Genomic DNA, 13169 nt, shown 5'->3' on the forward strand with positions numbered 1-13169 from the left:
GGAATTGGAAAAGAAAGTTTCTGAGTTACAGAAACACCAAAACAAAGAGAGGGAACTACAAAACGAACTGAGAGTGTTAAAAGAGGAAAGGAAGAGAACGGAAAATGAAACTTTAAGAAACCACACTGTACAGATCGAACAGCTGGAAGCGAAGGCCAGACTAAAGAATGAGGAACAAGAAAGAGTAATGAAGGAAGAACGAATGAGACAGGAGAAAGAAATCAGTCAGTTGAAAGAAATGACGAGATTGCAGAAGGAGGAACAAGAAAGACAGTGGAATAGAAAACTGAAAGAGTATGAATTTGAAACTGAACGACAAAAGAAAAAAATAGGTTTGAATACGAGGAGAAAGTAAAGGAGCAAGGAATGAAGCAGGAAGGAGAAATCAGGAGATTGAAGGACACAACGAGATTGGAGAGGGAAGAACGAGAGGAACAATGGAATAGAAAACAAAAAGAACATGAATCTGAGGTTGACCAATTGAAAGAAAAGCTGAGGCTGGAGTACGAGGAGATAGACAAAGAACAGCGAATGAAACACAAACAGGAGATTAACCAAATGAAGAAAACCATGAAACTGGAGAAGGAAGGACAGGAGAGGAAACGAGGAAGAGTAATGAAACAGCAGCAAATGAAACACAAAAAGGAGATTAACCAAATGAAGCAAACCATGAAACTGGAGAAGGAAGGACAGGAGAGGAAACGAGGAAGAGTAGTGAGAGAACAGCGAATGAAACACAGGAAGGAAATGAGCCAATTGAAAGAAACGATGAGATTGGAAAACAAAGAGCAGGAGGAACAGTGGGAGAGAAAACAACAACTCTATGAGTGTGAAATTGAACAACTAAAACGGAGGGAGAACGAACAGCTAATGGGGCTCAGAGGGAAAGAACGACTCAGATGGGAAGGAAAAAGGAACCAGGAAGAGACAGAAAAAAGGAACCAGGAGAGAAAATGTATAGAGACACGGGAGACAGAAAAAATTGAGGGAAGACTGGACGATGAAGACGGGGTAAGTAACGCACACACACACACGGAGGTAGTGGAGGATAATGGGGGTGAGCTCGCGGAGCGTGTAGGGACCCAGTGCGAGCACCTGGATGGCTTCCTCCAGGAACGAGGGGAGCGAGTATGCCCCCTTGAGGCGAGTCACGACCAGGTGAGTTCGGTCGTGCTTTGCGAGGTTGAGAGGAGGAGTGCTGCGGACGGGTGCACGGAGAGCTTGGGGGGTATAGAGGCCCTGGAGACCCTTGTGGGGACACGAATCCCCAGTGTGGTTGTCCCTGTGTGTGTGGAGCAAGGTGTGAGTGCGTCCCCGTGTGTGGAAGCGACCCCGTGTGTGATTGGTGTGGTGGCGATTGTGCCGGAGTGCGTGCTTCCCAGCACGTCGTGTGTGGATGAGGCACTGAGTGCAAGGGAGACCGTGTGTGTGAGAGAGCGGTATGTAAGGGAGATGTCGGTTGGCATGCGGGAGCACGCAGCCGCGTCTCCCGGTGTGAATGTGATGGAATGGAGTGTGAGCGTCGTAACACGCAGGTGTGCGTGGGTCGAATGGCGACGACGGAGACATGTGATGAAAGAAAGCCGAGTAGCGGCTGTAGTTGTTTCGGGGACCGTGCCGGGTTCACCCAGCAGTGAGCACGCGGTCCGTGCTGTGCAACGCACGAGACCGCCACGTGCTCGCTTGCGAGAGTGAAGTCCCGGTCCGGAAACGCACGCGGTGGATTTGCCGATCCCGCGGACGGACAAAGTTTAGGCAGGTAAACGGATTTGGACCGGACGGGTTCTCCACGCGATCGTGTGTGTTAAGCTCCAACGGGCAAAGCACATGTGTTCGTGTGGGGAACCCCTCGAGACGTGGGGCTTGTGTTTTTTTTATGCGCACGGTGACGCCATGGCTGCACGTGGGGTTGGAATCCGGCAGGAGGGGTATCTCTGCCGGATGGTACCTTCCAAGGAGGGACGAGGAACACGTGCAGCTGCATGACGTCACGGGCAGGTGCAAAGTGCGCGAGTTGCCGCGCTGACGCTGCGCATGTAAAGAAAAAAAAAAAAAAACAAGCCTCACTTTCGGGTACACAGGATTCCTGGGCAAGGGGTGGAAGACCCCCTTGACCCTGGGCACAGGATGGAAACTAGTTAGGGGGAAGGGTTAGCTTAGTTAGACCGACTTCATGGGGCAGGGGTAAGTCCTCATGGAGTCCGTGGAATGGATTAGGTAGAGGGATTTAGTGAGCTTTAGGTTGGGAAATAAAATGATTGATTTGGAGACAGAGACAGACTTGTGAATGTGTAGAGTTGACATAGTTTAGCTACGTAGTGTTAAATGGAACGTGCTGTAGTTTAAGGGACGACGTGGGAGCACGAGCTAGTTAGGGGATGTAGTTAGGAGTATGGCAGAGTTCACTGGTGTGTGTGTTGAAGAGTTGTGAGGTGAGTACATGATGAGTGGGTGAGGCCAGCGAGTCTGTGTGAGTGGAGGGAATGGGGAATGCATGGTGCGATGAGTGATTGGGGGGAGGAGTGACTCCCGCCCAAGGGACCCCGGGGTCAGAGTAAAGTGAGTTAGCTGGGTTAGTCAAATTGAAAAATGGAGGTCGTTTTGCTGTTGGTGGGAAAGTAGGCTCGAGACCCATTTGGAGGGGTGCAGGAGCCCTGTTGACGGGCTTGGGAGCGTGGCTGCGAAAGGTGAGTATCGCTGAGTGGGTACCCCGGGCACCAGGCTCGTCGGCCGCGGTAGGCCATGGGCCCATGGGGGGCCGGGATAGAGTAGTGGGCACGGGTGCGCCTGCTTGGTGCGGGGGCCCGGGGCGCCATTAGCCGCGTGGGCAGTGTTGTGGGCACGGGTGACCCTCGGAAAGGGGCCTGGGAAGCCAACCTGCCACGTGTGCGTTTCAGGGGAGGTGCCATGGGGGGCACTCCCCGGTGTTAGGGAGCTGGTAGGCTCGGAGGCAGTGTAGTGCCCGGGGGTGCCATAGCGGGAGATTCGGCAGAGGGTCGTGCCTGCCAAAGGGAGCCACGTGTCCCAGCCAGGAGACCGTGTGAGGGCACGGAGAGAAAATTGGGGGGCGAGGCCCGAAATTGTGAGGACACCAACACAGGCGACGGGAATCTGGGTTGTTAGAACCAATAGTTTAAGCGAGAAGCGCTTGTTGAAAGCCCCGGGGTAGTTTAACAGTTAAATGGTTAGGGTAGATTAGGAGATGTACCCCTCCGCACCATCCATCCCCTCGCTGTCGTTGTGGGCCGCTGGACCCACTTGGTGTTAAGATCGCCGAACTCTGGGGAGGCCATTCTGAGGCTTCGTTGGGCCTCGACACAGGACGTTAGCTCTCCCTTATTCCCCTCCGGGAAGGGAACGTAGGGGTTGGGAGTCGGCTAGGTGACAGGATAGGTTAGCCGAACAAGGACGATAAAGGGGGTTAGGGGACGATTTATAGTGGGGAAGTAAAAATAAAAACAACAAAAAAATAAGTTGGGGCTAAATTGGGGTTTGACAAATTAAGGGAGTGGGTATGTACAGTGACAGGCAAAGGCGATAGGTGGGAGGGAGACAGGTAGGTAGGTCCGAGCCCGCCTTCCAAGTGGCCAGCACCACCGCACTCCCTCCACCAACCTCCACTGAACGGCAAAGGCTGGCCAGCTTCATCTGCAACTGCTGTGCTGCAAGGCCTGTGCCGGCTGGATCGTCTGCCGGCTGGCTGTTTTTCTGCAAGGCCTGTGCCAGCCAGTTCATCTGCAGCTGTGGTACTTCAAGGCCTGTGCCGGCCAGTTCATCTGCGGGCTGTGTTTGCCTGCAGCGGCCTTATTCTGCAGGCTGAGTTTGCCTGCTGCCTTTGCCATGCCATGCCCACTGCCCATGTTCACCAGCCCCGTTCAATTTTGCTTTGCCCCCCCCTGTTCATTGCCATGTGCGCCAGGATCGTAAAAGCAACAGTTTGCAAGCTGCGAGAACTGCCCTGTTGGCAGCTACAACACGGGCCTGCAGTGGCGGCCCGTGCACCGTGCATTCAGTCCATCCATTCATCCATCCATTCGTTGTGTTCATTGCGTGTGCCACTTGAGCTGGCACGGAGACTGCGTTTGTGCAGCCCATGCACCGTTGTGGTTCACTGCGTTCAGTTCAAAAGGGAAGGCCTTGGACTGCGTGTGAGCGGCCAGCCACGTTCCCTGTCACCTGCATTGTTTGAGCCAGAGACTGCATGTGGGCAGCCTAGCTCCCTGCTAACTGCTTTTCTTTTGCAGAGTTCAGTGATCCTGGGCCATGGTTTAGTGTAAAATTTGTAAGTTAAGGTTAAGATGTACTGTAAATATGAGTGCGCCCCCGGCATGTTTGTCTTAGCGCCGGCAATTTTATTTAAGTCATCCGTGTGAGTGAGTTTGTTTAGGTAGTTACGCAGCCCTCAGGTTATTTATTTTGGGGACACGAATACCATGAATGTCGCACTCAGGAATCCGTAGGTAAAATGTACTTGGGGAAAACTACACATGATGACACACGAAAATTTGACGACTCGGGACGAGTCTGTAAAAAGGGGAGGGGGTAGTGTTGTGGTTACCAGATTCGCAAACCACCATTCAGGTCCCTTAGGTGAGATATCTCGGTAAGTATATGTGTAGTTAGGCCCAAACCCGTTGTCTAGAGGGAATAAATGTTATTCATGCGTACTGCGACTCTTCAGGATAGCCGTTTTTCTTTAACTATCTTTATTTTGGACCAACCGCCATTGTTACCACCACCAACCACATCAACCACCCACCGCGGCGCCGCTTCACGTCACACCTCGCAACCGTCGCATCGCCACCGTTCTTGTGCCGCTTGTGGGTACCGGTGTTGGACTCGTGCAGGGCGCGCGCCGAACAGCGTGTACAAAACCACGGATTTTCTGCTTCAAAAACGGATCAAAAACGACACACGCCCACTTTTGTGCCGTCCAATCGGTGAGCGAGGGGCGATTTGGCCCCGCCTCCAGGGCGTTGGAGGGTGATCGATATATGCAAATTTATGGATCAAAAAGCATTCACGCCCACTTTTTCTCGGGCCAATGGGGAGCGAGGTGAAAGGTCGAAGGGAGGGGGTCAAAGCTGAGAGAGCGAAGCCACGGGGCTTATAAAAGCGACCGTGTTCGTCAGTCAAGGGAACAGAGAGTTAAGACTTCGCGGGCGGTGGAGTTGGAAAGAAGGAGCAAAAAGGAGCTGGTCGTCGTCGTGTGCGTTGGAGTCGGAGCGGAGGGGATGGAGCTGTGGAGAGGCGGCGAGGGCAGACGAGGGGGTGCTCGCGTCGTGCAGGGAGCTGCACCCCAGGGAGGCCGACAGCGCGACCTGGCCGAGGTGGAGACGCTCGTCGCGGGACTCGAGGCAGAATAGGAATCCTCTATACCCCGAGCATCAGCAACCCCCTCCTGTTTTCCCCCCGCGCTGAGATAGTGCGACCAAGGGGGCCCCTTTCCCACCCCCTACCAGACACTGCCCACGAGGCCCGCGGAGTTGAGGCACCATCGCCGCTCCGCGTCTCATCACCAGACGGGTAGGCCCGACCCGGTCTCGGCCTCAGGCCCGCCTCATCCTTGAGGGTATTCTTTTCCTTGGTTTTGGGTATGTGTTGGCGGCGCCGTCTGTGAAGTAAAATTGTATAAGTGTTGCCGTGTGCTCGCGTAATCGGTAGTAGATCTGCATTGTCGCATTTGCTTTTTGTGTAAAATTGCATTGTGTTTCTTTTCCTTTTCTGTGTGCTTTTGGTGGAATTGAATATGTGTGCTTTCCGTTCAGCGCGAATAAATGTGCTTTGTGTTGAACTGTTTCCTGCTTCGCTTCGTCATTTCCTTCATTGAATCCTCATCTTGCTTCACGTAAAGGGTTGGTAGTGGGCTGAATACGCCCGATAATTAATCGAACCGTCGAGGTCGACGATAACACCGCTCGGTTATCCCGATAGTACGGAACGGGTCGCTTAAGTGGCCCATGTCCGAAGTCGACCTGCGGCGAGGTGCGATCGCCCGGTCTACCCTCCGCGTGGGTACTTGGGTAGGTCGAATTTGGCGAGCAACCCTATCCCACGCGGGGGCTGATTGGCTCGATCGCGGTGAGACCGAAAGGTCCACCCGTGACTGGTTCCCGTCGTTAGTCCGAGAGGGTCACGACTGGATTGTCCGTCCGGTGGGCGACGTGCCGCGATTCGAGTTACGTGGCCGTCAGCACGCCGGCGGGCGCGAATCCGCAACAATATTTATATGTATATATATATATATATATATATATATATATATATATATGTATGTATATATATATGTATGTATATATATATGTATGTATATATATATGTATGTATATATATATGTATGTATATATATATTATGTATATATATATGTATGTATATATATATGTATGTATATATATATATGTATTTATATATATATGTTTATATATGTGTATATATATATATATATATGTATGTATATATATATGTATATATATGTATATATATGTATATATGTATATGTATATATATATATATATGTATATATGTATATGTATATATATATGTATATATATATATGTATATATGTATATGTATATATATATGTATATATATATATATATATATGTGTATATATATGATATACATGATTTGGCACATATACGAATGATATTATTGAAGCCTGGTGTTGGCGCAGTGGTTAGGGCAGCGGCTTGGGATCCAAAAGGTCCTGAGTTCAAGCCCCGTTGGGCCACTGAATTAATACACCAGGGGGTTGACTCAGCCTGTCATCCTTCCGAGGTCGGCGAAATGAGTACCAGTACACTGGGCCGGTGTATACCCTGGTTAAAATATGTGTACCATATCCCTGTGTCCTGAGAGGCGACCAGGGTTGCGTCAGGAACGGCATCCGGCGTAAAACATGTGCCAAAATCACTATGCGGATCATACGGATGATCCGCTGTGGCGACCCCTAACGGGAGCAGCCGAAAGAAGAAGAAGAAGAAGACTAATGATATTATTGTCTTCCTTAAGAGGCCCCTCAAAATTCGTTGTGATGAATTTTCACAAACTCCAACGGATTCCATTCAAATTCGTTACGATTATGGCTTTTGGTCCAACTTAGGTCATTGGCTATAAATTTTTTCCATAACTCTTCTGATATTTGAAAAAATCGATAAATCGATATCCCTTATGGGATTTTCCATTCAAATCCACTCAAGTTTAAGGCCTACGGGGGACGCAAATTTCCACTTTGCCCCGGGCGCTGTTTACCTCCGCTACGCCAAGCTGTTAGGGTTAGGGAATAATGGAATGTTTGGGTTAAGAAATAATGGAAGGTTTCATAAAGGTTGGCCGGAGAAGTTGAAATTGGTGATGGACAGATGGATGGTGCATGATGGCAATACCTTTTCTGGAATTCCAATACCAGATAGGCTAAAAATTTCAACTGTTAGTTATGTTGGTGTGCGGGGTTATATGGTATTTCACAAAACAGCACGTAACATAACCACAGTGGTCCAAGTTAAATTTCCAAGGAGACACAAAACAGGCAAGTTTGTTTTTGTTTGCAAGTTTAATTTTGGTTGCAAGATATTCATTTCAATGCTGATTGGTTATTTACCACAGTTTCATTTGAAAAGAGCCATTCATTGGCTGTTGACAACAAAGCCTTGTTGTTTGCTGGAAATTTGCACATCACGTATCTCCATGGGTGTGTTACGTTACCAAGCAGCTAACTAGCGCTTGCCAAGTCGGTCGTTTCTTATCAAGGCTTTCAAATGGAGTGCTTACTTGACTGCTTGAGCCACTTGGCAAGCACTCTCCAAAAAACTTGGTAACTGAACGCACCCCGTCATGTGTAGAGTACAGCTGCTTTGCGGGGGTATACCCCTGTGCTGGTTATATGTGCCATAAATTATCCTCCAGGTACGGTGGGTACACCCACGGGTGGGTTATTTGCTTGAAAATGCAGCACTACAACAATACCCTCACCATTCGCTCCACAACAACATGTACACGACTCACTCTGGGCATCAAGTGCACTTTCCAGCACGATATTTATGAGAGTACATTTTGCTGCTGACCATTTCTCTTTACTGTGAGTTTTTAATTCTTAAATGGACAGTCAACATCTCTTATTCGACAACATTATGGATTTTGTTTGTACCTTCCATTTGATTAATGCACTATGAGGAATCGTGTAGCAGCATTATTTTGCCTTTGGTTTCATTAAAATATTTTAGCTTTGGTTTCACGGGGGATTTTCCGGTATGGGGTTAGCTGGCAGGTGTTTTAGAGGTTTTACCGTTGCGGTTTAAAAACACTCGACTCGAAATCCGAACGTCTTGGACATCTTTTCTTCCATGCTAAAAGTCCTCGACATGGCCTTGTCTTTACAGGAGGTTTTACACAATACCACTACCCTATTCTGCTCTATAATGGACAGACACTGCCCTTGCAGTGCACATTTTGCATACAACTTATCTCTGAGAGATCCCAACTACAAGTGTAGATCTAATATACTTGAGCACATGTACCAAGCTGTTCTTAACACCTTCTAACTACTGATCACCCCCCACTCCTTTTTCCATGTAACAATATCTTATCCTTCTCCCTTTCCACAGGTGCCAGAATCTCAGCCTTTGATGCCTTCTCTCCCAGGCCTTGCAGAGAACAGCAAGCGTTATGATGTAGCCAAGCAGTGTGTGGAGGAACTTGCCTTGCTGCTTAAACCCATTGGCAACACCAAAGGTGTTTAGCATTCCCATTTGAGCAAGTAGCTTATAAAGCTGGAATATTGAAAAGTTAATCTTGAAACTATACGACGTGTCTTTTCACATCTTTGTTCTCTATTCGATATCTGTACAAACTCTTGCACAATTTTGAGACTCACTCAAAAAAAAATATGACTACCTTCCAATGTTGCTCCATCCCATGCCCTACCCCACCTCTGGATCTGACAGGTGTGGCAACAGTGGCCCAAGCACAGCTGTCTCGACCGATGCAACGAAAATTGGTGACATTGGTTAACTGTCAGTTGGTGGAAGAGGAGGGCCGGCTGCGTGCCATGCGTGCAGCACGCTCGCTAGGCGAGCGAACTGTGACGGAGCTCATCCTACAACATCAGAACCCCCAGCAATTGTCGTCTAACCTATGGGCGGCTGTGAGGGCACGTGGCTGCCAGTTCCTTGGGCCTGGTGAGAAACAAATAACATAGTGATCAACAAAAGTCTTCCTATTGTGGCTTTGAATCTCTTATTTTTTTTTCCTTTTGCATCCACCATGCAATGAGATTCGCGATATTTTCTCACACCAGTTGGTCTATTTTCTTTGTTAATTGGTGTATTGTCTTTTCTAATCCGATCAGTGATGTATTTTGCCACATGTGTATCATACTTTTTCTTTTTCTTTTCCTTTGACATTATGTTGATCATTGTGGAAGATCTAGATGACAAAATGAATGGTTCCATGCCAATACTGAGAAACAGTTGCACGTAAGGCAGAAGAAAGACTAGGTTTGGGGATGATCAATGAAACATCATGGATTAACGTGAATCTTTACCTCTGCCACCGAAGGTGAAGGAGGTTGTGTTTTCACTCCTCTCTGCCTGTTTGTTTGTTTGTCTGTTTGTGTGCAGGATATCTCAAAAAGTTTTGGACGGATCTGGATGAAATTTTGTGGACAAGGTTGGGTGTGTGACAAGGACGAATTGATTAGATTGTGGTGAAGATCTGGATCCGGATAGAACAACTAGAATTTTTTCAGTGATTCTTCACAATTGAGATAGGAATAAAAATGATAAATAGTACGATATCTCAAAAAGTTTTGGACAAATTCGGACGAAACTTGGTGGACACGTTGGGTGTGTGACAAGGAAGAAGTGGTTCAATTGTGGTGAAGATCCGAATCCGGATCCGATAATTTTTAAAGTGATTCTTCACCATTGAGAAATAGGGCTAAGCTAATACATAGTACGATATCTCAAAAAGTTGTGCACGGATTCGGATGAGACTTGGTGGACAGGTTGGGTGTGTGATCACGACAAATTGATTCGATTTTGGTGAAGATCCGAATCCTGATCTGGATATGAGAATTATTTAATTTTCAAACTGATTCTTCACCATTGAGAGATAGGGCCAAAAACGAAATGTAGCACATTTCAAAAATGGATTGGGCCCGATAAGTTCTCATGGATCAGGCGTTATGTGGCGAAGGTATGCGCTCGACTGAGTACCCTTCTAGTTTTACATGATATGGGAAAGGTTAACAAACTTTAAAAGACAGAATTTTTGATGCCTCTGCCGACGAAGTCACCCAGTGCTTTATGTTTTTGGGTTGTTCGTCCGTGCGTCCGTCCATTTTCGATGCCATCATAACTTAAGAACGGCTGAAGAGATCTCTGTTAAACTTGGTACAAGTGTGTATAATGATGCAAAGATAACTGATTAGATTTTGGCATCAAGAGGTCAAAGGTCAGAGGTCATGTCAGGTAAAAATGTGAAACTTGAGAAGAGCTGAAGGGATTTAAATCAAAATTGTAGCAAGGATGTACAGTAAACCCTCAAATATCACGGGGATTAAGGTTCCTGGAAAATTGCACTACAGTTAAAAGTGTGGTCATGGAAACCAAGGGCCGATTGGAAGAGGGGATCGGTTCCTGGGTGTTGAAATACAGAAGAAGGTGCCTGACAGCTAGAAATAAACACATTACAATGGAAGTAAATGTGGAGTAATATATATATATATATATATATATATATATATATATATATATATATATATATATACATACATACATACATACATACATACATACATACATACATACATACATACATACATATAAACAGATGTTTGGTACTACAGAACTTTAATATGGATACAAACAAACACGACATAATAGTGACCGAAGGTTTTCGTGCTGCACTCTTCAGGGTAAAAATCGCAGCAAGTGCAGGTGACGTTGGGCTCAAGTGGAAGGTCAGATCGTCAAACAACTGTTGCAGCTTCTCAAATGTGGAGAACTATCAAAGGAGGTGTACGACAGAATTAAACCTGTTGGAGCCCAACGTCCAAGAATGTACGACCTGCCGGTGATTCACAAGGAGAATATCCCTCTCAGACCGATACTGTCCATGGTGCGATCGGCACAACATGAACTTGCCAAGTGGTTGGGAGAGGAACTGCAATCAGTTTTGGATTCACTTTCTCACTTCGTGGTTAAGGATTCACTTCGTGGTTCCTTCACATTTGCAGAATCAATTAGAGCTAAAACACTGACAAGTGAGCACAACATCATGGCATCCTTTGATATTAAAAGCTTGTTCATGACTATACAATTTATGGAGACGATTGAGATGTGCGCACATTTGCTGTAGCACACCGATCTGGAACAACCGATGATCTCGGAACACGTCTTCGTGGTATTGATGAACACAGCAACAAGGGAGGTGGAATTTAGTTTTAACAAGATGATGGATGTTCAAATGGACGGTGTGGCCATGGGTTCTCCATTAGGCCCAGCTCTTGCAAATATCTTTGTAGGCTATCATGAAATGCAGAAACTGACTGGTCGGCAAGGGGTCAATTCACCCATCCTATACTATCAGTATGTTGATGACATTTTTGCTTTGTTTGAGTCTCGGACGGCATGTGACAATTTCCAGGCATGGCTCAACACTCTCCATCCAGCGCTGAAGTTTACCACGGAGCTGGAATCGTCAAACATGTTACCATTTTTGGACATGTTGGTTGATCGATCCAACCTTGGTTTCACAACATCCGTCTACCGGAAGCCGACTTTCACAGGGCAGTATACTCGCTGGGACTCCTACAGCTCCACGACAAACAAAATTGCCTTGATCAATATCCTGGTTAACAGAGCACAGAGGATTTGTTCACCTTATAATCTTCCTGCTGAAATTGACAAAATCATGAATATACTCGGTGAGTGGTTATCCTGAGCATATAGTTAAGATACATACACACGTTTCTAAACATGACAAAAGATCGGAAGATTGGTCCGGACAAATGTCCATTCTATATCAGGATGCCCTGGAAAGGGCAATCATCACGAAGGTTTGAAGTACAAATCAAACATAGTGTCCAACACATTTCTGGCTGTGCAACCCCGAGTAATCTTTACCTCTCACTGTTTGCTGACTTCAGTCAACAAGGATGTGCTACCCACCTCACAAACCAGCAATGTTATTTATGAGTTTAAGTGCCGATGTGAAGCTCGGTATGTGGGCCGCACAACACTAAGATTGGCTGATCGGATCAAACAACATCTCCTGGTCGATTCGAAGAAATATTGTGAGGGTTAGAATTCAACCAGTGCGAGCATGTAGAAATATCCAGCAACCACCGGCCACTGTACCTGCTTCATCTGCCATGGCACAGCACCTGGTTGCCAACCCTATCTGTGCAGACCAGTACAATGCAGAGATGTTAAGGATATTGAGCCGAGGTCGTAGCTCGTTTCATTTACGTATGTTGGAAGCAACTTTCATCCTTACCACCGATCCAATATTATGTCGTCAAAAGGAATTTGTACGATCTCTGTGTCTCTTTCAGCATGGAAAGATTAAGCCTTAATGCGTTTTTCATCGACGCACGAGCAGAGTCATCCACCGCTGTGAGTCGTTCATAAATCATAAATCCCTTTGCCTCGATTCATTCCAACAGCCTTAATCATTAAGGGAAGTACAGTAACAAATAGTGAATGGAACTTAGGGGAAACCCATCCCCCCTCTCTCCAGGATGTGGTTGCAAACGTCAATCATCGATGAACTCTGCTCCAGCCAATGGAAGCTCTCGTTGAAGATGATGAGCCGACCAACGGGCATTCGGATTAACCGTGACATCATTACAGTTGAACCAATCAGCGTCTACCTTATTGAGACCTGCGTATAAAGCACACACCTTCACTTTCTCCTTCACTTGCTGTCGTGTGTCGTGGTCACTATTATGTCGTGTTTGTCTGTATCCATATCTACATATATATATATATATATATATATATATATATATATATATATATATATATATATATATATATATATATATATATACACACACACACACACACACACACACACACACACACACACACACACACACACACACACACACACACACACACACACACACACACACACACATATATGTAGCATGTCAACATTGAAA

The 13169-nt window shown here is 46.7% G+C and overlaps 1 protein-coding gene across 7 annotated transcripts in view; it reads left to right on the forward strand.

Annotated features, from left to right (window-relative positions):
• LOC147013648 (roquin-1-like) overlaps positions 1–13169 on the forward strand; it is a 176870-nt gene that overhangs the window by 88530 nt on the left and 75171 nt on the right. For all 7 annotated transcript variants that reach the window (XR_015051404.1, XM_085855722.1, XM_085855720.1 and 4 more), the window contains 2 exons: positions 8605–8731; positions 8944–9177. Coding sequence is in view for 6 of the 7 variants with exons in the window: in XM_085855722.1 (XP_085711848.1) it covers positions 8605–8731; positions 8944–9177 (361 nt within the window). In the remaining variant the exon portion in view is untranslated. The remainder of the gene's footprint in view (positions 1–8604; positions 8732–8943; positions 9178–13169) is intronic.

This window comes from Eptatretus burgeri, chromosome 14, assembly GCF_056783735.1.
Source record: "Eptatretus burgeri isolate ZD-2024b chromosome 14, Ebu_testis_v1, whole genome shotgun sequence".
Classification (NCBI taxonomy): Eukaryota; Metazoa; Chordata; class Myxini; order Myxiniformes; family Myxinidae; genus Eptatretus; species Eptatretus burgeri.